The sequence below is a fragment of the Thunnus maccoyii genome, chromosome 15, assembly GCF_910596095.1.
Source record: "Thunnus maccoyii chromosome 15, fThuMac1.1, whole genome shotgun sequence".
Taxonomy (NCBI): Eukaryota; Metazoa; Chordata; class Actinopteri; order Scombriformes; family Scombridae; genus Thunnus; species Thunnus maccoyii.
The window spans coordinates 20,769,559-20,795,265 of NC_056547.1; the positions used below are offsets into that span (position 1 = coordinate 20,769,559).

The 25,707-nt window shown below is 40.1% G+C and overlaps 2 protein-coding genes across 4 annotated transcripts; one reads left to right on the plus strand and one right to left on the minus strand.

Annotated features, from left to right (window-relative positions):
• The first annotated feature begins 1,481 nt into the window (after positions 1–1,481).
• LOC121912717 (oxysterol-binding protein-related protein 3-like) lies at positions 1,482–20,311 on the plus strand. Of its 3 annotated transcripts, XM_042435067.1 has the most exons (22): positions 1,482–1,553; positions 8,753–8,947; positions 9,396–9,512; positions 10,535–10,588; positions 10,663–10,776; positions 10,967–11,119; positions 11,246–11,336; positions 11,538–11,641; positions 11,878–11,967; positions 12,047–12,206; positions 12,366–12,490; positions 12,590–12,721; positions 13,352–13,445; positions 14,380–14,615; positions 15,076–15,213; positions 15,721–15,784; positions 16,297–16,375; positions 16,588–16,732; positions 17,421–17,565; positions 17,673–17,799; positions 18,566–18,688; positions 19,505–20,311. In XM_042435067.1, the coding sequence occupies exons 2-22, from the start codon at positions 8,885–8,887 to the stop codon at positions 19,599–19,601; spliced, it is 2,451 nt and encodes an 816-aa protein (XP_042291001.1). In that variant the 5' UTR covers positions 1,482–1,553; positions 8,753–8,884; the 3' UTR covers positions 19,602–20,311. The 3 variants fall into 3 exon arrangements, with proteins under 3 accessions (XP_042291001.1, XP_042290999.1, XP_042291000.1); XM_042435065.1 differs by having other exon boundaries at positions 12,366–12,721; XM_042435066.1 differs by having other exon boundaries at positions 1,530–1,607; positions 12,366–12,721.
• Positions 20,312–20,488: 177 nt separating this feature from the next.
• Positions 20,489–24,622, minus strand: LOC121912719. The gene is made up of 7 exons (XM_042435070.1): positions 23,880–24,622; positions 22,633–23,437; positions 22,191–22,503; positions 21,984–22,089; positions 21,614–21,852; positions 21,330–21,488; positions 20,489–21,213 (listed from the first exon to the last, which is right to left on the minus strand). The coding sequence occupies exons 1-7, from the start codon at positions 23,940–23,942 to the stop codon at positions 21,087–21,089; spliced, it is 1,812 nt and encodes a 603-aa protein (XP_042291004.1). The 5' UTR covers positions 23,943–24,622; the 3' UTR covers positions 20,489–21,086.
• Between the last annotated feature and the right edge of the window lie 1,085 nt (positions 24,623–25,707).

The window sequence follows — 25,707 nt, forward strand, 5'->3', positions numbered from 1 at the left end:
GTCTACATTCCTTTTTAACTCCAAACACTGCCATTAGTTTTGTCGGCTCTAAGTTTAAGGACACACCCAACTCTGACTCTCCCTTTTCAAAGACATTTTTTTCCCCCCCTTTTTATGTTATTCTTTCCCTCTGTTGCCATAGAAATAAGCCCAGGCAGGAGGAGACAGACGCATGCCCATGCAAAGGAGGAAATTTGTTTTGTTGGATAAACAAATCCAAGGCATGAAGGTGGTACCAAGAGCCACAAGGACAATAGAGGTGGACTGGGTGGGGACAGGGCTTTTCTTAGAAAAATATATGTGGAGCATAACTGCATCAGGTAAAGACAGGCATTAAGAAAAAACAACACATGCTCGTTCGTTCACCCACTCACTCATTCTGTCCGGGTGCAATCACAACTTCTCTCACTTACTCATCGTTTCATCAACATCTTTTACAACCAGAATGTCTGAGGAAAATAACTTAAGAATCTGTCATTGGACTGTGTATAGTATTATGAAGCAATACAACCAAACAGATCATACTATATCTCTCCCACTGGATTTTAGATATGAACAAAGTGCCTCCTACAATCCACAACAAGTAGTAATGTGAAAGGAGTTTGTTGTAGACTTTTATTAATGTATTCCATTTACAGATATCTGCAACTAATGATAGTCAATCACTTGTTTAAGTCATTTTAAAAACAAAAATACCAAACATTCCCTAGTTTGATATTGAATTGAATTCTTTAGTGATAATAAACTGACAAAACTAGACAAAACAAGCAATTTGGTGACATCACTTGGGCTTTAGAGAATCGTATTGGACATTTTTTTCTAATTTCTGACATTGAATAGGCTAGATCAGGCGATTAATTGATTAATCAGGAAAAGAATCAAATTAATTGCATCCCTGATTCCTTGTAGACCTATTTCTGGAGCTGGGGGTTTGTCACATGATGGAGAATGACTTTATCTGACCTCTGAAGCTGCCTACAGTGTTCTTTAAAAGTTGATAATAGGCTGTGTCTTAGTACACAGACTGTACAATGACGTGTTTGGGGTCAGACATTTAAAAACAATGTGGCCTTGCTGACTTTGGTGGCTGTAATTTCAATTTAAATCAAGCAGAACATTTAGCGTGTGACTAAAGGCAGAATAAACTTAAGAGACAGTAATTGATTTAACAATTAATGTCTTGAACCCATAAATGAGTGTGAGGATGAAAAAAAAATCCAGAAAACTACAATGATATATTCCCCCATAGAGTCACACTAAATCATGTACTCACATGACTTGGATTCACATGACTTGGATTCACGTCACTGGAGTTTACCTGGTACTCCATTGTTTGAAGGCTAAACTCTCACCTTGATGTTGCTTTTTTTCTGTCTGTGGCATTTTTGTCTACGTCACCTACTGGCGCGTTCAAAAAACGTGTACGCCCCCCCTTCTTCTATCTTGGATTGCGATTGGCTGAAACGAGCGTCAGTCACTCCCGCCCACAAATCAAACTCCTCCCCGTCCACGACGCCCGGGGAGTGAAGCGAGGAGCAGGAGCCGAAAGCCAGGTACTGTATCTGTCTACTGTCAGGATATGATGCTGTAGCTTTCGACACTTGACCGTAAGCATTTAATTTCATTACTATTGATATGTGGTGTTAAAATGATGTCTGTGTTGTTGCTGTTATAGCCAAACCTCGGTTTGAATTCAGCGGCAGAGTTGTCTCCTGTCGTGGCTTTTAGCTCACTGTTTCTGCGCTGAAGTGAAATATCGCTTTCGATAGAATTATTGATGGACTTCCTCATGACATTTGGTGCTCAATTGACGTGTTAAAGCCTCCACGTACAAGCTAAATGTGATATTGTGTTTTTTGTATCGTGGCTGTGTGAGCGCCGGGTTTACGAGCACATATATTGGACATTTTGTCTGTGCTGACAAGTTTGAATTGCTGTGTTGGCTGCTGGCAACAGGAGCCGAGCGGACACCTGTGGTTTCAACCTATAGAGTTTGTCCCCATTAATCACTGTTTAATTCAACCAATCCGCATGGGTTTCTGTGCTGACATCACTCCCGGCATAAAAAATGATGTTTATAGGAATTCAATATTGAGATTGTGGTGATATCGTGATGAATTCTGGGTAACTGAGTTGTTGGGGGCTGCACAGACACTCATTCATCCAAAACTGTATGTAGCTATGTATGTATGTATTTTAGATAGCCTATACTAATGTTTTACATCTACAGTACAGATGACAGTATGTTTCCCAGCAAGCTACACACATCATTAGTGCTGAAATAATTGGTCAATTAATTAATGTCAGAAAATATTGATGCATCATTTAATTGTTCATGACATTTCTTCAGAAAAATACCAAAAAGTCATTGGTTGCAGCCTGTCAAATGTGAATATTTGCTGTTTTCTTTAAATTTTTGTAATAAAAAATGATATATAGTGGTTGAAGAAAACAAAACATTTGAAGACCTCACTTTAGAAGTTGTGATGGACTTTTTTCACTATTTTATGACATTCTACAGGTCAAACAATTTATTAATTAATTAAGAAAATAATTGCAGATTAAACAGTAATAAATAATAGCTGGTCGCTGCTACACGCCATTCATGAAATGAAATGATCGCTAACCTTTTAGCACTTTCTCTTGGTGCTTGAGTGACTTTGTGTTTATTATACTGTAAACCAATACTTGGCCTTAGCACCTCTTAGTACAGACAGGATCATTTTATGCATGAGTGGTGATGGCATCACTGTCACTGTGCCATTCACAGATAGCCTGTGGGCACACATTTGGCACACCAATACTGCAGCGAGTGTAAACAAAACCGTATCCCTTAAGTTTTTTGTGAAAGCATCTAAACGGAAGGTGAAGCTGGAGTCATAAAGCTGTAATGACTTTGTGGAATATGTGTAGATTTTTACATTGCAGGAAATAATGATAGAGAAAAACATTTTTTCAAGTATAAGTTCTAAACAAACCAAAAAGGCCTTTATGCCAACTATTGACTGTGGTTGCTCTTTTTCTTATCTGGCAGGCAGTATTCTGTCAATTAGTTGAGTGACAGATAATTAACTTTGATAGTCGCTCATAAGCCCAGGCAGAAGTAATCAATGAATCAATAAAATAATCAGCATATTGAGCGATAATGAAATTAGTCATTGGTTGCAGGTCTAAACAATGTAGCCAAGTGGTAAGAGACCAGCCAACAACGTGGACTTAAACACCAAGTGTTGCAAATGTCTTGCTGAAGTGCCCTTGAGCAAGACACTGAGACTGACTGCCGGCTCCAGGTGGCACTGTTTAGGGTCGCACTGTGATGATCTCAACCCAATGGAGGATTGCACCACAGGGAATCAATCTTGTTTCTCAATTAGCCGCTCACAGTTCAGCCAAAGTTGTTTATTCCTACTGCAACATTTCAGGGCGTAAACATCCAGCGTGGCCGACGTGACTCACTGAGTTATCTCTTTGTCACTCTCTCCTTTGACACAACACCCACTTAAAAGCTGGTAAACATTCAAGCACTCCTGCCTTGACTAATACACCAAGTGACCACTCTGAGAATAACCCGCCTGTGATCTCCTATGGTTTTTTAAGGTTATATGATGTTGTGTCCTACTTCCAGCCAAGCCAACTGGTCGGTAGTGAGACTCATGTGAAATGATGTTTCAGCTGGTAACCGCACAGGTTCTATAAATAGCCCCATGTTTTATGCCCTCAGATTTTCCATAAAGAACAAACAAACTGAATATATTCTTGCCTTTGCCTTCTTTTGTATCCATAGCAACCCGTGATTGAGCAGTAACACAAAGTGTCCCTTGTCTCAACAGGAAGGGGACAGAAAGACATCTTTTATGATGAGGCTTTTTTAAAATAAAAAATACATCAATCTCAAGCTTTTTCTCTTTTGGTCTCTCTCTGAGTTCAAATCAAGATTGTTGAATAGCATATTGGGGCTGCTTTTTACCCCTTTGATCACTCACTGATGCCCACATATGTTTTTTCTCTGTGTGCGTAGAAGGAACACAGGCACTGTATTTACTTTCAGATGAAAAATGTTAAAAACATCCTGCTATCAGCTGCTACACTCAGACATGATGTCAGAGGTCAGATAAGATGAGCTAAGTGCTACTGCCACCAACCAACTTAAAACCATATGTTTCCACCACACATCAGATGCTTTATTTTATTATAAAATGTGGGTGTTGATGGAGGAAATAGCCAGATAATGTTGTCAGATGTGAGTCTATTTAAGGCGACTTATGCTGGCTCTCAGTGTGATTATCAGTGCATCATGCATAGATAATTCTGCGAAGGAGCTTTACCAGAAGATTCTGGTGCATTATTGGAGGTAAAGTCTCACATGGGCCATCTGTGAGGACCTTTTTGCAGTCCCAGTCAGCCAGTAATGGGGGAGGGGGGATATACAACTTTGTTGACTGTCAGGTTGATGGCAGTCGCGCTGTTGCAAGAATGCGTATAAGCAGAAAGCAGATGGATTGGCTGCAAAGTCAACGTCTGTGTGTTTGGCATGCCAGGACTGGAAACTCCAGCCTGACAATTCCTCAGATTTCTGCCTCGTTGTCTTGAGATCCTGTCATGGAAACTGGTGAGCAACAGATGAGGCTTTACTTTAAGAAAGACGCAGAGCTTTCTGTAAATATGCAGTACATATTATTGCCTGTAGCCATGCTGAACACAAAGACGATGTAATGACTTGTTGAATTAGCATTGTTTGAGTTGTTCTTGTATTACGCCTTCAAAAGCAGCATTCCTGAGCAATTCAAGTTCACTATTGTCTAAGCACAAAGATTTTGTGCTGTTTGAAAGCTGGTAGTGTGATGGCCATGTCAGGAGGCATAGCGCTTTGTTGGTCACTGGGAATTGGACAAGTAGAAGAAAGGTCTGTTTCCCAGTCTTGTGTGCATTTCAGGCCTGAGCTCCCCCTAGAAAATCATTTGAAGTTGCAACCTTGAGTAGATTTTAGAGGAGGTGTCTGTTTTCTTTTTAAGGGACTTATAGGTACTTTTTCCTTCAGCGCAGTCAAAGAGAAAACATGCTTAAAACACAGGAAACAAAGAGCCTCACGATTTACCTTCATTTACAATGGCAATACAACTTTAGTACATATGTACAGTACCAGTCAAAAGTTTGGGAACACTTTCTCATTCAAGGGAATGGGAAGGTGTGTCCAAACTTTTGACTGGTACTGCAGATACACCAGGGGAACGCGGAAATAAAATAAAATTAATTGAAGACCATGCGAAGCTCAGCTATCAGCTCAGATGTGATCAGCAATAAACTGTTGCAATTTACTCCACAGTTGTTTTGTATGCGGGAAAGACCGAAAGAAATGCACCGTTTCATTCTTAAGTTTCTATAAATAATGATTGGTTGGATAAAACTGATGAAGCCTTATGTAATGTAAAATGTTGCCATTTGGTGTCAGACATCGGGGCACACTGTTGTGACACTGTTATACATGCCAGGAAAAACAAAATCATGTCGCATTTGCATCTTCTCCATCTTTTAACTCATCAGCTGATTTCATGAATGCTGACACATGAAAAAACACAAACACACAAAGTAGTCACTTTTTCATCACCTTTAAACCTTTTATTACCTCATTTGGGCCTTGTGACTATGTGGCATTGGCCCTCACTGTGAGAATGACCCCTTTCCGTCTTAACAGATCATTTACAAGGTGTTGTGCCATTAATGATTGACTCCCATTACGTAAGACTGAAGGCAAAATCCAGCACTTCTAGTCTTACAGTGCCTCAGTGGTGTACAGTGTACAATACTATAGAAATCACTCAGTGGGGGTAAGTAGGGCACTGGCAGTGAGATGTTTGGGGACTCACATCTTCCAGCTTCATTTACAAATGTTATAGTGTATCTATGGCAGATAGTCTTTTATAGCTGTCAGACTAATACACAGCTTTCATACACGCTTTTACGCTATTAAAATGAGGAAGTGTTATGAGGTAGTGACACTTCAAACAAAATCTGTGCATGCGTGCAATAGCAGATTTTGAGGTTTTGCTGTAAGGAAGTGTTTTCTTGCAAACTTTGCTGCTGAGTTTTGTAAAAGAGGACTGAAAGGCAGGGCTGGGTGTGTTATGTAAACTGGTGCTAGGTACCGCTGCCCTTACTCACCACTCATCGTGTATATGACCAATGACTGGAGCTGGAAATTTACCAGTTAGTCCCTGAGCTCCTACATGCTAATACAGTATGTTTAACAGTTGGATGATGCACCATTGTTGTTTACGGTCTAGTCTGTATACAGATGTATTTACACAGATGTAATTATGCAGGCGTTTTATGTGATGAACTGCTGAACTGATTTACATTCATAAAGCTTCACATGCTGCTGAAGATGCCAGGCATGTCACAACCTGAAAAGTGCGAACACAACCGCTTGATAAGCTAATTCCAGCGCCCCAAGTTTATCATTTGAAGCCTACTCAAATATGTTGTCTGTCCTTTTTAGTCTGTGCTCCAGAGCTGTGAAGTAAGTGGGCTGCCCATGTGTTTCAGTCTGCTTTTAGCTGAGTGTTGACTGTAGCTAGCTGTATGTTATGGTGTGTCGGGGCTATCGAAGCACGGAGCAAATTCTTTCCTGTTGATGACTCATGTCCTGGGCATGGTACTGACTGTAAGCGGGGCCTTGGGGAACTACAGAATACACACTCACTGAAACCACCAGAACGTTTGCAGAGGGTGTAGTTAGCAGCATACTTAAAATCCAAAAGTTTACACAAATTTGCATGCATGCATGCAAGCACACAAAGCCCACAAGCATTTCCTTACTTTGTTATCCCACCAGACAGGGACGTGTGAGTCGAGCACGTCCTTGTCTGGTGAGATGTGAGATAACAAAGTTAACCTACATCTCACACATAAAGTCTTTGGAAGTATATACAACACACAAAGGGAGTGACTAAAAGGTTGTGGTTTAATGTACATTCACACAGCCAGGTTAGGGCCTGTCATTGGCATGTGGCAAAGAGAGGAATGAATGTTACATCACAGTGAGAATGTGATGTTCCCTGCTCCCCTTATACAACCATAAATACACGTGTAAAGCAAAATAAAGTAATTCAGTTAGTATTTATTAAGGTTTGCTTGAATCCAATAATTGGGGCAGCAGGATTTTGTAAAATGTTATAATACAATCATATTATCAAGGTGGAATTGCACTGAAAGTCAGTAAATCATAATGTTGACTTTATTCAGAACACTTGCATCAAGGTTTTAACCTGAATAATACACAATTTTAATGTGGCGGTGTGATGGTGCGGCGGAGCAGTGTGATGCTGATACAGGAGGAGGCTGAGGAGGTGCAGGAACCAGTGGTGCAGCAGTAATGATTCATTTCTCATTTTTTTGGAGTATGCAGATGAAGTGGGTGCTAAATGTTTACATACCTGTATTGGCCTGGCTTGGCTTATTTAAGTCTCTAGAATGACATGGTCTGTAAGGCGGGCTGACATGTTTTGCACATGGACTAATATTCATTTTGCATATGAAGTAGGGGAGTGCGACGATTTTAGATCATGATTGATCTTGAAGGTGTCCACAATCTACTTTTCAGGCGAATTGTAGAGATTGCGATATTTGATGTCTTCTTACTTCTGTTTCCAAACTTCACATAATCTCAGATGACTAGCAGGTCCGCTCTACGTGTCATGAACAAACCAGTAGAGTAATGCAGCCAACTAGATGGCTATACTGATTGGACGAATTACTTCACGTGGCTCTTCCTTTGGTGACGTGTTGTAAACAGTGCAACGTGAGTTATAACTTCTGGCATGGTGGACGAGAAGATTGTGCCTAAAAAGAACTCGACGTCAGTTTTCTATTTGAGTTGTGCTTGAAAAGTGTTATTTTATGATTATGTTATCTTTTGGCTTCTGTTTACTTCAAATTAATCTCAGGTTTGAATCACCATTCGGAAACCCTTGTAGTGTCTTTAATGCAGTATTGTGTTTTAATGGTGCAGATGGAGACCTTCAGAGGCTATTTCAAGTCTGGCTAATAGTAAACAGGGCATTTCAAAATTGAGAAAAAAAGATCTCAATTTAGATCGTGATTGTGATTAAATAGATTGTGATTTTATTCTAATATGAAGAACATCCTTTATTCTTTTATGAGATGAACTGTATATTCAGTGCAAATTGCATGTAACCCACTGAAACAGAAGTAGCCTCTGGAGTCATAACTTATGCTACGAAATTAGTCTTATTATAGTCTTGTCTTGTTGTTCATCCCCTTCCAGAGACTTTTTTTTTTTCAATTTTCATGCTCACATGCTTGTTTACAGAAGGTTCTTTGATCATATATCTTGTATGGTACAGCCATGGTCATGAACATTGATTAAACATTTATTTGAGTTTCTTTGCGTACGTAGCTGCAATTTATCACAGCAGTCCACACAAAGCCAGACACATGAATACACACAGTACAAGATGAACCCTGAACGGCGTGTGTGTGAGAGCTCCTGATAAGGGAGCTGTGTTTTTGTCCGGGATATTCATGTCTTAGCTTCCTTAAAACAAAGCTATTTGGACTGTGGGAATTTTTATATCCTTAATGAGGATGTTTACAGTTAGTCAGACACACAGTGAGTAAGTGATTCCTCTCTGTTTTTATCTGCCTAGCCCCATGTGCTGATGCTGTTCTCTTTAAAAACGAGTGACACCTCTGTGCTGCTCTGACATCAGTTTGTATTAACCTTTCTCTGCAGCGCTGACTGTTGTGGCGTGGCCTTCAAAGGTCAGAGTGATGCTCCTGGCGACTCCGCTGTGATCTCTGTTGCTGCAGTTTCCACAGAAACGAAACAACGGTCGGCAGAAAGCAGCAGTCAAGTCGCAAAAAGATGACATCACCGTCACCCACTCACAGTGACAGCAGTGGCTCCTTGAAGCATGACAATAACCAGGTTTGTGTGTCTGCTTTTGCTGTGTGAACAAAAATTGCTTGCAGCCACTGTTAGCATTGTTTTCATTTAATACCAGCTGACCTCAGCTTTGCTGAATTTAAATGCAGCATGTATCATGATATCCCCGAGGCAGTGAAGCAGGTCTGATATTTTTACTGTGTGTTTTGCATGAGTATCTGTGTATGTGTTGTTCATTTATTGCGGGTTGATCTCTGCAACCAATCAACCATTCAAATCTTCCTAGAAATATAAACCACACCACTTAAAAACTGAAAAATACTTTCAGTGCAAAAAAATTGTTTTTACAATAACCAGTATTTCAATAACAGTATCTGTAATGTCAATGCTTTATGTGCTGTTGACATTGTGCCACTCCTCCTTATCTTGAGGGAAAGAAATGCACTTGTCTCTCTAACTCATACAGTATTGCTACTGTGTCCCCCTCCAGGACAGCTGGGAGATTGTGGAGGGGCTCAGGGGGGTTCCTGCCAGCATGCAGGAGCCTGACGGACAGGAGGGTGTCGTGCTCAAAAGGAGGAAGTGGCCCATGAAGGGATGGCATAAGGTGAGCACCTCTCTAGCTCTCTTAAAGACTCAGACAGGAAACAGTTCTTATTATAGAACACTGCTGCTGCCTTTATTGAACCAAGACCTATTTTCCCTTCATTGTTTTGATACAAGGGGTGTCGGATAGCTACAGTGGTTTGCTTATATTTTTAGGTTAGAAAGGCTTTGTTTACATTTGTTGTGTTTTTGAACCCTGGAGTGGAATTTATTTTGAATAACTTTTTTAATCATCTGAACTCAATGCATGTGGTAGTCATTACTAAAAATGTTATTTCTATTTTGGTAAAGCAATACAGTAATTACAGTCAGTAGTCCTATCAGTATGTCCAAAAGCAACCTCTACACATATCATATGTCATTACTTGAGAATAGTATAGAGCCAGAATACTTTACAGGGGTTTTAATAGTAGTTTCATTCCCGTTGTTACTAAGATTAAGCCAGCAATACTTAGTTTTTCCTGAATGTGTAACTAGAGTCCTGACCTGCTGTCTTATAATACCTCAAAGCTATTTCCATGTTTCCTCCTCTTCACCATAGTCTTCTTAACTTCCTTCTTTTCATTCCCAGCTGACTTTACTGTAACCCTGACTCATCGTCCTCCTCCCCCCCCTCTGTCTCTGAGTGTGCTCATGCGTACCTGGAAACTTCTGCCTTTCAACATGACTGAATTGCCTCTTTTAATAGGCAGTATTTTAACTGGCCAAGGAGGTCTTAAGTAGTGTCAAAGTGCCTTGTCAGTGTACTCTTTTGTATTGTAAAACTGTAAACTATGTCTATGTCTATACACGGTCATTATATATACTGCTAATCACTCATTTCACTGCTGCTGTTGTTAAATTTTGATGGTGAGATCAAAGGAAAGTGATTTTATTATGTCCACAAATCATTTTCTACTGGTGTTATGAACAATTTGTATAACTAAAGACTGTAATAAACATATCAAGCAGGAGATGCTTGAACAAGTCAAGTCAGAATCATTCCTGTAAACAAGTATTGATCGAGTCTGTTTTCTTCCTTAGAGATACTTTGTGTTGGAGAAAGGCATCCTGAAGTATGCAAAGCGTGAAGCAGATGTAGGTATCACATCAAGAGAGCCATCTGTCATTCTTGTCCTCAGACACACGCTAACAAAGTGTTTTGTTCACAGCTGAAGAAGGGAAAACTTCACGGCTGCATCGACGTCGGCCTCTCCGTCATGTCAATCAAGAAGAAAGCCATGTGCATCGACCTGGACACAGAAGACAACATTTTTCACCTAAAGGTAGCTCTTGAGGCTCACATCGGTTTGAATTCAATGTGATTCAGTGTCATCTCTCTCTCTCTCTCAAAGGTGTACAGTATACAAATGTCTCAACACCTACACACTTTCTCTCTCATTCACTGTTCGTGCAAAGACTCTCACAGCAGCTTTCTCTGAGTTACTGTTGCTAATTTGACTTCATGTCACCCAGGTGAAGAACCCAGATCTGTTTGAGGAGTGGGTGTCAAAGCTGCGTCATCACAGAGTGTTTCGGCAGAACGAGATTGCCATGTATCCCCATGAAAGGCACCTCTTCCACCCCCACGCCGCGTCCTCCCCGTCCCTCAGTGACTCACTTAGAAAAGTAAGGTGTCCCAGTCCTCATTTGTAGGAAAGCATCAAAGTCTTAGTTGCTACTTTAAATTTGATGCTATAGGGTTGAGGTTATGTGAGGTTGTATGCCTCATCCTCTCTCATCTGTCTCAAACAGAGGACTACTGTCACCAAGCAGACATCAGTCCACCAGAATAAGGTCAGTTCCTGGCTCCACTCCTCAGAGGACATGAACAGGTGCTGCAAAGGTTGGTTTCTGTTTGTCTGTCGATCCGTTACTCCGATTATCTCTGCTTACTTTCCTCACTAATTATCTCCTTGCTTACCCGCCACTCTGCTTTGTCAACAGTTTTATTTGTCTGTATGCAGTGTATCGTACATCTTATCTTTTATCACCGTGCCTGCACGCACTCAGGCTTTTATCTAATAATAATCTCTCTTTCACTCAGACTTGGAGGAGTGCGAATCGTATTTACTTGAACTCAACCTGCTGCTGAAGAGCATGGAAGTCCTCCACCGCACATACTCAGCCCCAGCCATCAGTGCACTACAAGTAAGCACACACACGTAGACTAAGTTAACCATGGTGCAAAATGTGGAGGTATTCTGAGTTCAATAAGAATACGTTTTCCAAAATTGTGGATGTAATCAAAAAGGATGAATGAAGTGATAACATTATCTGTGAAATTAAGATGAGAATGAAGAATACTTTTTTGGGTAATCTGGTCAATACTAGAAGTCATTTTCTTTACTATTTCCTTAATATCTCTGTTCCCTTTGGTAACACAGGCGTCTACGTATGACATTCCTAAAAAGGAGAAGAGGCCAAGGAGATGGCGATCCAAGAACAATGGCAAAGAAACCAAAGCCACACTACAGGTAAATGTACAGCTTCTTATTTAAGAAAGCTAAAATCAATGCATACAGTTATTCACCTTAATCTCTGTTTGTGCTCCAGGTCCCAAGCTGTATCTCCTCCAAGTCCCCTCGCCTCCACGCATCCCACCCCAATCTCTCCATTACTGAGTCCAACACCCAGGAGGTCTGTCCTGAATCCCCAGACTCACCTACAGACGTGTCTCGTCTACAGGAAGACTTCTGCAGGCTGGCCAACAACAGTGAGTCCATGCCTGAGTCTGCACAAGTTTGCCAAGGAGATCCTTTTGCTGTAGATAGAAAAAGATGCTTTTTTTGTATGTGTTTGCTTCTATATGGTAAGATAGTTTCCATGACAACTCTGTACCTGATGTCTCCCTCTTGTTTTTTTCTGTCTCCAGTCCACACCACACTGAAATCAGCCTTTAGTTCTCTGTCAGCAGAAAGAGACAGACTGAGGCACACCATCGAAATGCAGCCCCCTCAGCCAGCGCAGGTCATTGGCTTGAAGACTGCCTATGCCTCAGTGAGTCAGAATGCATGGTTCTGCAGGGTTGCACCACAAATGTTCACCACTGTACACTACATGTCTAATTTCTCATGTGGCTTCTTATCATCTTATCAGGAATGTACAGGTGGCTCCCACTCCTTGGTCCACCAGGTGTCCAATGAGAGCAAAGCATCTATCCCAGAGTCGATATCAGAATTCTTTGATGCTCAGGAGTACCTCCTCTCCTCCTCCTCCTCTGAGAATGAGGTCAGATATTATCTGCATCATCCTTTTCTTCTTCTCCATGTTTAAAACCAGTTGCAGTGATCAATCAATGAATCATTTAGGATATAAAATGTGATGAAAATGAAGATATGCCCATCATATTTTCCCAGAGCATGAGGTGATGTCCTTAAATGACTTATTCTGTGCGATGAACAGTCCAAATCTCAAAGATATTCAGTTTTAAAACAGAGAAAAACAGCAAATCGACACATTTAAGAAGCTGAAACCAGCAAATGTTAATGTAATGTTAATGATTAATGAATTATCAAAATTGTTGGCGATTATGTTTCTGTTGATTGACTTAATCAGTTAATCAATTAATCTGTTTCAGCACTACAGACATACAAATCGTTGTCAACTTTACTCAACGGTAATTGTTGCAGGGAAAGTAATCTTTTTATTATTACTTATTAGTCCTAAAATTGGGTGTAGTCCCACACTTCCACTTTTAACAAAACAAATACCTGCTACACAACAAATATACTGTACACTGGGTGCACTTTTTAAAATTTCCTTCTATCCTGAAGACGCAGAGACTTTTGGGTTTGTGTGTCCTGTGACTCTGTCCTCTGGTCGCTCACTGACCTTTCACCGGTGATTGTCTCTCTCCAGGTGTCCGACGATGACTCGTACATCAGTGATGTCAGTGACAGCGTCTCCATGGATACCTACAGCAATGAGGGAGGCAGCGAGAGACACAACTCAGGTACATGATACAGTAACACTTTTTGCATCTCTGTATGTGCGCGTGAAGACATATGAACTCGTTGAGCGGAGACAGATGGAGACAGTGCAGAGAGGATGTGTTTACAAATTCAGTACGATGTTTCATCATACAGTATGTGACAAAGCATCTGTGAACAGGCATCATTAATTCACTGCTGCAGATGGTGGTTGTTTTATATAAACATTTTTCCCTTTATGTAAACAAAGACTGGAAAATTCGGATATTAATGAGATGGTTTAGTTTCACATAGAAATGTTTGTTTTTTTTCTTGATTAGATAGTATGAGTACAGCTTGTCCGACCCAAGGGGTAAAAGACTAATGCAACTCATTTTTAAGATGCTTGTTGTTCGAGCTCTTCAGTTTTATTTATTTTACAATTTTATTTTGGATGTGAAGTCTTATATTGTACATATATGACCAGTATTTTTGTACTATGCTAATAAATAGCTGATGTGTCAGTATTTTGTGCTGTTCCTTTGAATTTGACTATTTTCACACCAGAAGAAATAATTATAATTTAAAAAAAAAAAAAGTTTTTGGTGTTTCTGCCTGAATTTCCTTATTTGTCATGAGAAAAACTGCTCTGAAACAATATTTAGATCATGATGGGAGACTACAATGTGTCACTAAAATGTATGAAAATAAATTGTTTCATAGCTCTTTCAAGTTGTGTGAAACAAGTTTAATTTGGGATTTTAAATGCCACCTTGACGCCTGTTGAATCATACATCATATCCTCATTTCCATCATGTCAGCATTGAACATATTTTTTAGTGTAGACATCTGATTTTAGGCACCCAGTACATTCAAGAAACCATTTTTTTTCCCATTTGAACTTTCACACTTTGTCCTACTTGACAGGATTCTTATAAAATATCCTGTCTCACCACTTCCCATATTTCTCCTCCCCAGTTGATGGTGTGGTTCCCCTGGCTCGTCGACGCTCCACACTGCCCTCTCCCAGTCCCACGGGCAGCGTGAGCCTGTGGAACATCCTGAGGAACAACATCGGTAAGGACCTGTCCAAGGTGGCCATGCCAGTACAGCTCAATGAGCCACTCAACACCCTGCAGAGGCTGTGTGAGGAACTCGAGTACAGCGAGCTGCTGGATACCGCCAACGAGACCCAGGACCCTTACCAGCGCATGGTGAGAGGAAATAACTTACATATATTAATATTGTATTATCCAGTACATACCTAACTAAATATAGGGCCTTGCGCATATGTACAAGTTCTACCAAAGCACTTTACATAGTCTCAGGTACATATACTTGTTTATATACCTACATGAACTAGTCTGACTTGAACCCTGACTCATATTTTCATTCATTCTTACTTGTTTGCACAGTTTTGACCTTGGTTCATGTAAACACAGTTAGAATCTGAAATCCATTGTGGCCTCACACATTCAAACGCACAATATTACCTTCACAATCTTCAGTACACTTTTGTTTACAGTCCCATACTCACATGAACACAAAATGTAATTTACACACAAAGACACACATGCCAATACTTTTACGCATATGTTTCAATTCAGAAAATCCCACAATTCTTGTCTTGTCAGAGGGCATATGTTCATTCATCCTCTCTGATTTTCTACGCAGGTGTATGTCGCTACGTTTGCAATATCTGCATATGCATCCACCTATCATCGAGCAGGAAGCAAACCCTTTAACCCGGTCTTGGGGGAGACGTATGAGTGTGACAGACCTGATAAAGGCTTCAGGTTTATAGCTGAACAGGTAGAGGTCACACAGTTTACAACACATCATAATAAAAGAACCTTTTAACACAAAAATGAACATTTTGAATGAAATATGTGAAGTGATTTTTGATTAAAGGTGTTGCATATACATCTCTATGTATCTCTATATAATTAAGTTAAAGGTGCTACATTTAGTATTTCTAAACACTGATATGTAATTCTCAAATTTATTGTGACACCTTGGTAAGATTGTCTCATGTCAGACTGTGTGCACTGGATGAACAGCGCCCTCTTCCTGTTCTGTGCTTTAAAGCAATTCACTAGACTTCTCAAACAGTAGCAAACAACACAGAGCAGTGAAGATGTGCACTGACCTACTGTACCACTCTTCTCTGTTATGGTCTCTCAAATTACCTCTCAAAATAAATGTAGTAATTGTTAACCTTTTTGTTTTTGAATTGTTCATGACACACCAACAGTACATATTATGGCAAAGCTTTTAATAAACTGCCTTTATCTCATCTTTTATCTCTGCATTTCCAAGGTGAGTCATCACCCACCTGTGTCAGCATGTCACTCTGATTCAAAGAACTTCACCTTTTGGCAAGGTGAGCAGGAGAGAGCATGTTTGGAATAAACACAGTATTTCTCCTCTGTCTGGCTGGGCTTACTAGTAGATTGCACCACTACCACCACACCTTTGTTTCTGATTATTTGTTACATGCTGTAGGTCATATTTCAGGTTAAAGTAGGTGTTGTGGAAGATTAAGTAACCTAATATGGCATTGGTGAGCACTCTGTAACTTTCCATAGTGTGACAACTTAGTGCTTGTTATGTTCATACTGTAGATACTAAGAAAGATACTGATTACTGTGAAGATTCTACTAATCTGACCTCATTTGTTAACTCTGACACTGATCAGCCATTGGTATTCAAAGAAACTGCAGACTGGGGCCTTGTTTGCATTTCCCCCTGTGCACATGAGTAAAGAAGCTGATTTATAAAAAGACGCTACTGTTTGCTGAAGAGAAAGAACCATGAAGATCTTAATTAAGATGATACAGTAATTTTCATGTTCACAAGCACTCATCTGTTATTTTGTGATCCATTCTCTTTTAGATGTTCGGTGGAAAAATAAATTCTGGGGCAAATCCATGGAAATAGTTCCCATGGGAACCACTCATGTCACACTACCTGCGTAGGTCCTTTACTCATTTGCTTCTCGTGTGTTGGTGTGTGTTTGCATGTGCATGAGTGTTTGTACTTTTGTGTTTGTGCGTCCACTCTTGTATGTTTAACATGAGTGTTACATCATCATGCCCAGTATATGCTGTAGGTAAAAGGAATGAAACATCATACATTTTTAAATAGTATGTATGGTGTATGTGTGTGTGTGTGTGTATTCTCCAGGTTTGGGGACCACTATGAATGGAACAAAGTGACGTCCTGTATTCATAACATCCTGAGCGGTCAGCGCTGGATCGAACACTACGGAGAGATGGCCATCAAAAATATCAACAGCAACACCTGCCAGTGTAAAGTCACATTTGTTAAGGTTAGAGAACACAAACATTGAATGACTGTCTTTGTTGTGTGTAAATGAGGGAATCTCACAAATGATTGTGAGAGGGAAATTTGTTTTTCATGGTTTAACAATGCGGAAAAAATTCTTTAGGCACTGCGGCATGTGACTTGCTTCCTGAGTGGATTTCTTGTGTAGAGCCATTGTAGAAACACTGTAGCTAATTTTACAAAACTCTGTGCTGTTGTTTCTTCCCTATTAGTGTGTATTGGTCTGTCACATTCACATGAACCTCTGTCAGTCTCTTGTAATCATTACGGTTGGTTGGCTTTTAGCGTCTGATTTTAGTTAAGTCATCTTCCAAGTAGACCCTTGTTATGTGTTTGTTCCTATGTAAAAAGATTGTTGCAGTTTTCTTTAGTGCAGTGCTGCCTGTTCAGACAGACATGCTCACTCTCTGTATGCTGCAACACAGATATGATAAGCTTTGCCCTCAACACTGTCAAGGCAAACAGCAGCATCTGCTGGACAAAAAGAAGTACTGAATTTCAAATAATTAAATCATAAACATAGAAAACCAAGCAACATGAATCAAATCCTCCCAAACAGTTACATAACTCACACAGTATTTATTACTCAATATTGTAAAATGTGATACGTTCAATGTTTACTCCCATTTTGTATAATAATATTCCCTCATGATCACCCTCTTTGTTTTCAGGCAAAGTCTTGGAGCTCTACAGTGAACGAGATAGAGGGTGTGGTTACAGATTCAAATGGAAAAGTTGTACACTCAATTTTTGGAAAATGGCACGAGTCCATTTTTCAAGGGGACCCGCCATCCGCCACGTGCATCTGGAGAGCAAGTGAGTCATTGATCCCTGGAAATGTCACAAGTTTTTACACCAGTGCACTTCAAACAACAAAACTGAGCTTGACGTGTGTGTGTGTGTGTGTGTGTGTGTGTGTGTAGACCCCATGCCGGTGGACCAAGAGCAGTACTATGGCTTCACCCAGTTTGCGGTGGAGTTGAATGAGCTGGATCCCACCTTAAGACCTCTGCTTCCCCCCACAGACACACGCTTCAGGCCGGACCAGAGGTTGGCAAACTGTTTATCTGCCTGTTATTATGTTGATTCATCCCTACCCATTTTAGAAACTTTGTACTTTTATTATTTTTATTAATGTTTTATCATCTTCTGGCCTAATTGATGGCATCTTTAGTTGCCAGTCGTTTAAGTGAGAGAAAGGCTGACTAGTTGGACTCACTAGTTACTTGTGAAAAATATGATTTTTATGGAAAAAGTCTGATCATGCCCATGTGGTGTGAAGCAGTAAAAGTCTGAAATATGAATGTAACCATGGCAACAGACCATGGCGTTAAGATCTATGTGAATTAAGTCACAAGAATATTAATGTCCACTCAGAGACAGAATTCATATTAGTAAGATTAAACAATTCAAGTTGGATGAATAACACTCATATAAAAGGTTATTTAATGGCAACATTCTTCAATTAGTCCACAGAAGTACATAAATAAAATATATTAGTGGAATAAGTGTTAAAGAAAATTTGTCAACCTTTCATGTAAATGCAATCTGCAGATCCTTTACCAAAATTCTGTTATAGCTATACTTTAATTGCATTTACAATAGTATGTTCTACATACTGTTTCACACACTGGCTAAAGCCTAAATATCAAGAATACATAAAGTCCACTACCATTGCTGCTACTACCCATAAGCCAAAGTTTTCCTGTTCGTGAGGTGGAAACGGTGGGATGAATGGTGGCAGTGTTCTAGTAGGAGCAAATCTCTACTGTTTCTCCATCCTGACTCTCTCTCTCTCTCTGTCTTCTTTGTCCAGGCTGTTGGAGGAGGGGAACATAGAAGGAGCTGAGGAGCAGAAACAGAGGCTAGAGCAGCTCCAGAGGGAGAGGAGGAAAGTGCTGCAGGACAACAACATGACACACCAGCCACGCTTTTTCAAGTATGCTGCTGTTTACTCGTTATGTGTGTGATCAGACACAGAGTGTGCATGTGTTTTTCTACATAATTGGTCAGTCCAATATGATCAAAGATCCGCTCCATAGCATCCGCTGTGTCTCAAGGTATTAATGTCTGTGACTGTCTGCACCCTTGTGATTAACAAACTGGGTTGTTAAAATAAGTCTTGGGCTCATCATGACAAAAGAAAAGTAATTCTTATCCATTATGTCATTGTCCATTACTTCATCATTATCTAAGAAGTAATTATATCTTTCTTTTTTTTAATTAAATCTTTATTTAACCAGATGAGTTCCATTGAGATTACAAGATCTCTTTATCAAGGGAGCCCTGGCCAACATAGCAGCAATACAGTGTTTCAAACAACATACAAGCATTAAACAACATTTCAACATCAAAAACATATAAAGCAAAACATACAGTAGCAACTCATACAGTATTTATGCTCCACTCATCATTAGTCAATTAGTCCCACCTAGGAAATTCAAAATACAGCCCTCTTACATTTATAGATGTTATGAGTGAGACCTTTTTATCTAAATAAAAACACGATATCAGAAGTCATTTTACTCAAATTAAAGACACCTCTCTGACATAAGCTCATCAACAGAATATTATGAACCATATAAACACACAAAAACTTAATTTGATAATCTAGCTTTTTAAAAATTAATCTCACATTCCAATTAGCTCACATTCTTCTCATTATTCTCACAAACACTAAATTATAATATGTCACTGAGTGATGTATCACCAAACATTGGTCATAAAAACAGTTTTGTTTGTGTTGTGTCGGCAGGAAGTCAAAGGATGACACATGGGTGAGCAGCAACACGTACTGGGAGCAGCGCAGAGACCCAGGCTTCAGTAAAATGGACTTCCCTGTGTTGTGGTGACCTCTGGACTTAACCAAACCTCTCCACTACAACTTATCATAGAGAGGGAATTATAAAACTGACCTGAGACCAGCCTTGAGGTGTCCTGACCCGGTCAAAATGAATCACTCAATGTCATGGTAACCAAATCAATATGGACTTCCTGCTTCCCCTTTTAGGACCAAGCAGAGCCTGTAGGACTTCTGTCTGTTTTGTTTCCGTTTATTATGTTTATCTTTTAGGGTACATTTTTCTCTTGTCATTACCACAGTTGTTATTTACATGTCGGTGTCAGTGTAAACTAAATGTTTATATGATTATGTTCTGTTGCATCTCAGCATTTACCAAAGTGCCTCTTATTGCAGTGCTGCACTTGATCAACTGCTGTAGCAGTTATGCAAAAACACTTTTATTTGGAGACTTTAAAAACTGCTCTTTTGGATGATGTCAGTATGTATTACTGGAGAGAAAAGGATCAGGGATGGAAGTGAACTTTTTCAAAAGGTCAAAAGTTGCTCAAGTATTTGTCTATTTGTCAACATCGTGACAAGTAGGATTGTTTAAACTACCTTGTGATCAGATGTTCTCATTATAAAAGAGTGACTTCAGCCTTTCAGTATGCTGCCTTGTTATAATCATGTGATGACTGTGGATATAATTTATCACTGAGGTAAACAGCAATAATACTCCATGTTCAAAGATAATAAACTGTACAATGAATGGACAAATTATGCTGCTTTACACTGTGTTTGGTTTTGTATGAGTGAGGGATGAGCCACAATTTTGGTTGCTTGCTAGTTTCTGTCACTGCTACAAACAAGAAAGGCTCTCTAAAAGGTAATGATCACCAAAAAGTGTCATTCCTTGAATTGACCTGAAATGATTATAAGTGAAAAATACTGTAAGAATTGTGATATTAGGATTGTGTTTAATAGTAAAGCAACACAGAAAATCAGCATAGAAAGGAACCACCTTGTTACTTTCCCAAAAATGGATCACTGTTAAAATTAAATTTGCAACATGTTGAACACCAGTCAAGACAATTAAAAAGCACAGAAAGAGATAATATTACATTAGTAAATGATTGAATGATGACGAATATATAAACAGAACATTTTGTTACATTTTTTATTGTTTTAGGCCAATTGTTCAGTGGTCTGTGGGGTAGAGTCTGCAGACTATCCCAGCTTTAAGCTTTAAGCCCTGTGATAGACTGGTGACTTGTTCATGATACACTCTGAACAGGTCACCAGTCTATCACATATAGACAACCATTCACATACACATTCACAAATACGGGGCAATTTAGTGTGGCCAATTAACCTAACCTGCATGTCTTTGGGACTGTGGGAGGAAACTGGAGTACCCAGAGAAAACCCACCTGGCACGGGGAGGACATGCAAACTCCACACAGAAAGGCTCCAGCTAGTCTTAAAGTTCTTACTACAGCCTGCTTCCTGTGAGACGAGTGCTAACCACTGCACCTCCATGCCAGCCTAATGACCCCTACTGCACCATTTTCTTAATGATCTTCTCCAGTGGATGCCTGTCTTTCACTGGGATGACCTTATTCCACAGGCCGGTAAACTCCCTCTGGAGAACAAGTGCCTGGAGCATCTTGTGTCCGTAATGCCTGTACAGAAATACATTTCTCATTTAGCACCATGAACAGAAAGATATAAGACTAAGACTGAAAGCATTTTTCACAAGAACCACTAACATTAGATCATGCAAAACTTAGTAACCCACCTGACGTCCAGTGCAGCATCCACAGACATCTTACAGACAGCAGATAGGAAACGCTCTGTGAACATCTTCCCTCCTGTCAAGATGTGATCCTCCCCTACAATCTCTGCCAGCAGGTGGAGGTGCTTGGCTGTGCTCCCCCTCACTGCAGCACACAGATGACTAAAGAAGAACAAAGACAGACGGGAATGTGAGACTAATCCTGCGACTACAGTTCATTTCATTCACTTTAAATGTTGCTTCTACTACACTTCCTCCTAAATTCTGATCAGTTTATCCCCTCTTACCTCAGCCCTGTGTTGAGTAGAGCGGTCACGACTCTACCAGGACTGCAGCCCTCCACCAGAGCATCCAAGGCATGATTGGCGTGCTGGTGAATGAAGTCATTAGTTGTCTGTGCCAACTTCAGCAGCAGGGTGCGACCTGTCACCTCTGCCTCTGGGTCCATGGCCTTCCCCAGGTAAATATGGAGCTGAGCTATAGACTCCATAGCAGCACAGGCCACACTAGAGCGCAGATTGTTCACCTAGATAATAAGAAAGAACATCAGTCAGTACTTCAGTGTGCACAGTATAGGTAGATGCACTTGTAGGAAAATGAGAGCTGCATGCAACACAAAGACAAACACAGAGACAAAAAGGAAAATGTCTACAACACCTCTTTTATGAGAGCCAGGCAGACTTCATGCAGTTTAGTCTGCAGAAGTTGTGGATGGTGTCTTGCCAGAGCTTGAATGGATTTTAATCCATTAATTTTCTCCTCCCTATATTTAAATGACAAACATTTTTGAAAAGTGTTAATCATTGCTTCAGAAACAACATACTGCTGGATAAACTGTTTAAATCTGTAGTGTCAGTGTCTTACCAGTCATCTGATTTGAGCTGCTTGAAGCAGAGGGACAGGCTCTCTGAAGGCATGGCCAGGGGCTGGAGCTCATCCTGACATGCTCTTTTGTCAGTCTTTTGGGGACGGAGGTTTGTCCCACGACGAGGTCCTCCTCTCTTGGGTGGGGCAGCTGTTGTTGGAGGTGCTGGAACAACAGGGGTCCTTGCTGCCGTCTTTCTAGCAGCCACTGGTGGTTGAGGTGAAGGGAGGTTGACGAGCTGGAATCGTTGCACTAATTCCTCAACCTTACCTTTATGTGACCACAACTTGCATCCATCAGCTACCTCTTTGACTGTTTAGATGAAAAAGAAAATATTTATTATGACTGAAATTTACACCTGTTTGCTGTAATCATATCTTCACCTATTACCATTCAAGTTAGCATAAATAAAGTCATTATCAATTAACAGTATGAACTTACGTGTTCCACCAAGGTTTGCAGACATCACTGGGAGACGAGATGCTCTCCTGGTTAATGGAGCTGCTGTGGGAGGAAGAGTAGGGGTGAAGGGTGAGGAAACAGGGCTTCGTATCTGCGGTATAGCCCTCAGCTCACTGGGAGTGTGTTTGTCCACAGAGCTGAGGCTGTCTGCAGAGCAGATGGAGGTGACTGAACTTGGCCTTCTGGCTTCAGTCTTAGCCAGCTTACAGGCAAGCATTGCCCTCTTGCTACCCACACGCAACTTCTCCTCAAAGAAGGGGTCCTCTTCATGCTCGTCATTCAGTTCCAGTCCCTCCAGAACTGAATGGTAGAGGCCTTCTTGTGAAGTGCACGGTCTCTGACTGCTGTTCTTGTCCACAATGGGGGGTAACTTCAGACCGTGCCTGATGTTCCCTCTTCGCAGAGAAGATTTAGGGCTTTTTTTGGGTGAAGCTGGTGGCTGAAGTGAGGGGAGGGTCTCGTGCTGCTTGGAGATCCCCAGTCTCTCCAGCACTGCATCGTAGAACGCTTTCTGTGAAGCGCAGAGTCTCTCTGCACGTTCATTCAGCGTCTGGTTAGTGCTGGTTGGCCGACTGGTGTTCCCTCCTTGTAGAGAGGATTCAGGGCACCTCCTGGGTGAAACTGGGGACTGAGATGAGGTGAGGGTGTCCTGCTGGTTGGAGAGTCCCAGTCTCTTCAGAACAGCATCACAGAGGGCTTTCTGTGAAGCGCACAGTCTCTCTGCGCGTTCATTCAGCACATTCCTGTCGCTGAGGCCATGTTCTCTCCTGTAACTCTCAGGTGTCTGTGAAAAGAATATAGATTGAGTCATTGGGAATAATTACACAGTTGAATTATACTATATTATATTAAAGAGCACTCTACTCCAATAAATTTAATATACTTTATTACTATCTCATTGCATACTACATTGCATTATACCACACTACACTATATCATTTGGCATAGTAGTCTAAGGAAACTATACTTGTACTGAAATCTATCTTTGGCACATAATGAGCAAAAGTTGAATAACATATCATACTGTGTAAAGCTTTCTAATTTATTATTCTGTTATTTTATTCTGATATATAACCTTGTAGTGGACATGAATGTCTGAAAAATCAATTATGTAATTTATCTGAATTGGTGTTTGTAGTGTGATTTAAAAATGCTTGTGCTGACTTGACACCAAAATAAAAACTGTATCTATGAACAGAATGAGATTGACACAGTTGGTTACTTACATCATGATCAATGAAGTTCTTCTGCCGTTGCAGGAGGTGTTTTGATGTCTCTCGGTTAGCCATGAGTATCAGAAAGATAACGGACTAAATCGTCAACAAGTGGTAACAAAACTGTGAGTAGGTGCTCTCAACAAGTTCAGTGTTTGTCTGACAGGATCTGGATTCTGTTTGATATCTGAAGGCGTTCCATTGACATAAAGAGATGTGATGTCATCAAGGAACCTTGGAACATTCTAATCATGTCATAGGCGCTCAAAAGGACTGTTGATGATCACCAAAAAAGTGTTCAGTTTGACAATCATGGCATGTACAAATACATTTTATTGAAACATTTCAGACAAAATAGTGCTCCCTCATCTCTCTCATCAAAATGTGGCCTTAATCTTGATCTGTGTTAGTCTGCATCATCCAACATCTTTCTGTGTGTTTAGGTCATATTTCTTTGTGCATGATTAACTGCACAAAAAAAACATATTGACATATTGAACAAAGTAAATTAATGACCATATCTCATTATAAAGCAATATATTCCAATATATTCACATTTTTTGCATCACCTGTATGTATTCTTCACTTCAAATTGCCCGGAAATGTTATTGCGATATAAACATGGTAACACAGTTATATGTTTTTTTTTACTCTTCCTGCTTAGTGCAGGAAATCTGTCTGCTGAAACCTTCCATGAATTACCTTGTTAAAAATTCTTAAAATGACATCTACTCTTTATCCCTCTTTGAAAAAAACAGAATCTATGATTATGCAAAAATTTCATTTCAGTATTTATACTGCTGGACATCTTGTTGGATACATTACAATATTAGCCTCAAATGATTCCCTTGTGTTTGTTGATGACTTGACTAACATGTGTCATTTGTGAGCAGGATGGTGACACTTACTGGGTAACTGCTTATGTTTTACATTCAAAAAGCAATAAAACATTATATTTAAATTTCATAATACATGTACACACTAAACCACACTTATTTTATGCAGTTGTAAGACATGATGACCTGGTGAGTGATTTGCCCACAGTGGCACCTCAGAGTTCATCTGAAAAGCTTGCCAGTAAAGCCCCACCACCACTGTATGTAAATATAGGTACCCTGCTATCTTGTATATCAGGTCAGCAGTTTGGTTCAACCATGGGCCAGTTTTTTTGAGGTTGTTAACCAGCACCATTTTATTTATGGCAGATGTCATTATTTCTCAATTGTAAGTGAGAGCTAACAGAGTTATGGCTTATTTAAAATATTTATTTGAATAAAAATGACTCACAAACAATGTCCTGTGTGTAATTTCAAGACTAGAGGCATACATCAAACAGTGTCCTGCTGCAGTTATGGTTCATTGAAAGCACTGTTGCTGTTCTCAAGTTAAAACTGCAGTGCCACCTATTTGTGTTTGTAAATACTAATCTGTCATGATCAAATAGGTTAAGGTTTTGGATATGAAAGTATATTTGATTTCACACATTAAAATTTAAATTTCTGGTAGGAAAATAAGATTTAATTTCAGCAGCATGCACTGTTCACACAACATAATGCAACATGGTTTAAATACTTCTCCTGGTGTGGAGGCAGTATTAAACCTTCCAGTAACAAGGTATGGGCTGTAGGCATTATTGTCAAGAACAAAACTGCCCGATACTGGTTGTATTGGCCCTTTACAGGTTTTAAAATGGGTAGAAAAAAGTGGCTGGGTGGTTTGCAGCCTTTAAAATGTAACTCAGATGAGTGAAATAGAGTTAATTTGAGGGAGAAAAAAACTTTGAGTAACAAGGTATGAGCTGCAATCACTTTTTGGCAAGTAAAAAACTGCATGTCACTGG

What these genes read in the sequence shown, in the direction of transcription:
- LOC121912717 (XM_042435065.1), top strand. Translation starts at nt 8,885, where the DNA reads ATGACATCACCGTCACCCACTCACAGTGACAGCAGTGGCTCCTTGAAG. An exon ending in CCTCCTCCTCTGAGAATGAG is followed by an intron (nt 12,722 to 13,351) that starts GTCAGATATTAT and finishes GTCTCTCTCCAG; the next exon opens with GTGTCCGACGATGACTCGTA. An exon ending in CACCAGCCACGCTTTTTCAA is followed by an intron (nt 18,689 to 19,504) that starts GTATGCTGCTGT and finishes TTGTGTCGGCAG; the next exon opens with GAAGTCAAAGGATGACACAT.
- LOC121912719 (XM_042435070.1), bottom strand. Translation starts at nt 23,942, where the DNA reads ATGGCTAACCGAGAGACATCAAAACACCTCCTGCAACGGCAGAAGAAC. An exon ending in GCCTGGCTCTCATAAAAGAG is followed by an intron (nt 21,853 to 21,983) that starts GTGTTGTAGACA and finishes CTTATTATCTAG; the next exon opens with GTGAACAATCTGCGCTCTAG. An exon ending in CTACTCAACACAGGGCTGAG is followed by an intron (nt 21,489 to 21,613) that starts GTAAGAGGGGAT and finishes GTTCTTCTTTAG; the next exon opens with TCATCTGTGTGCTGCAGTGA.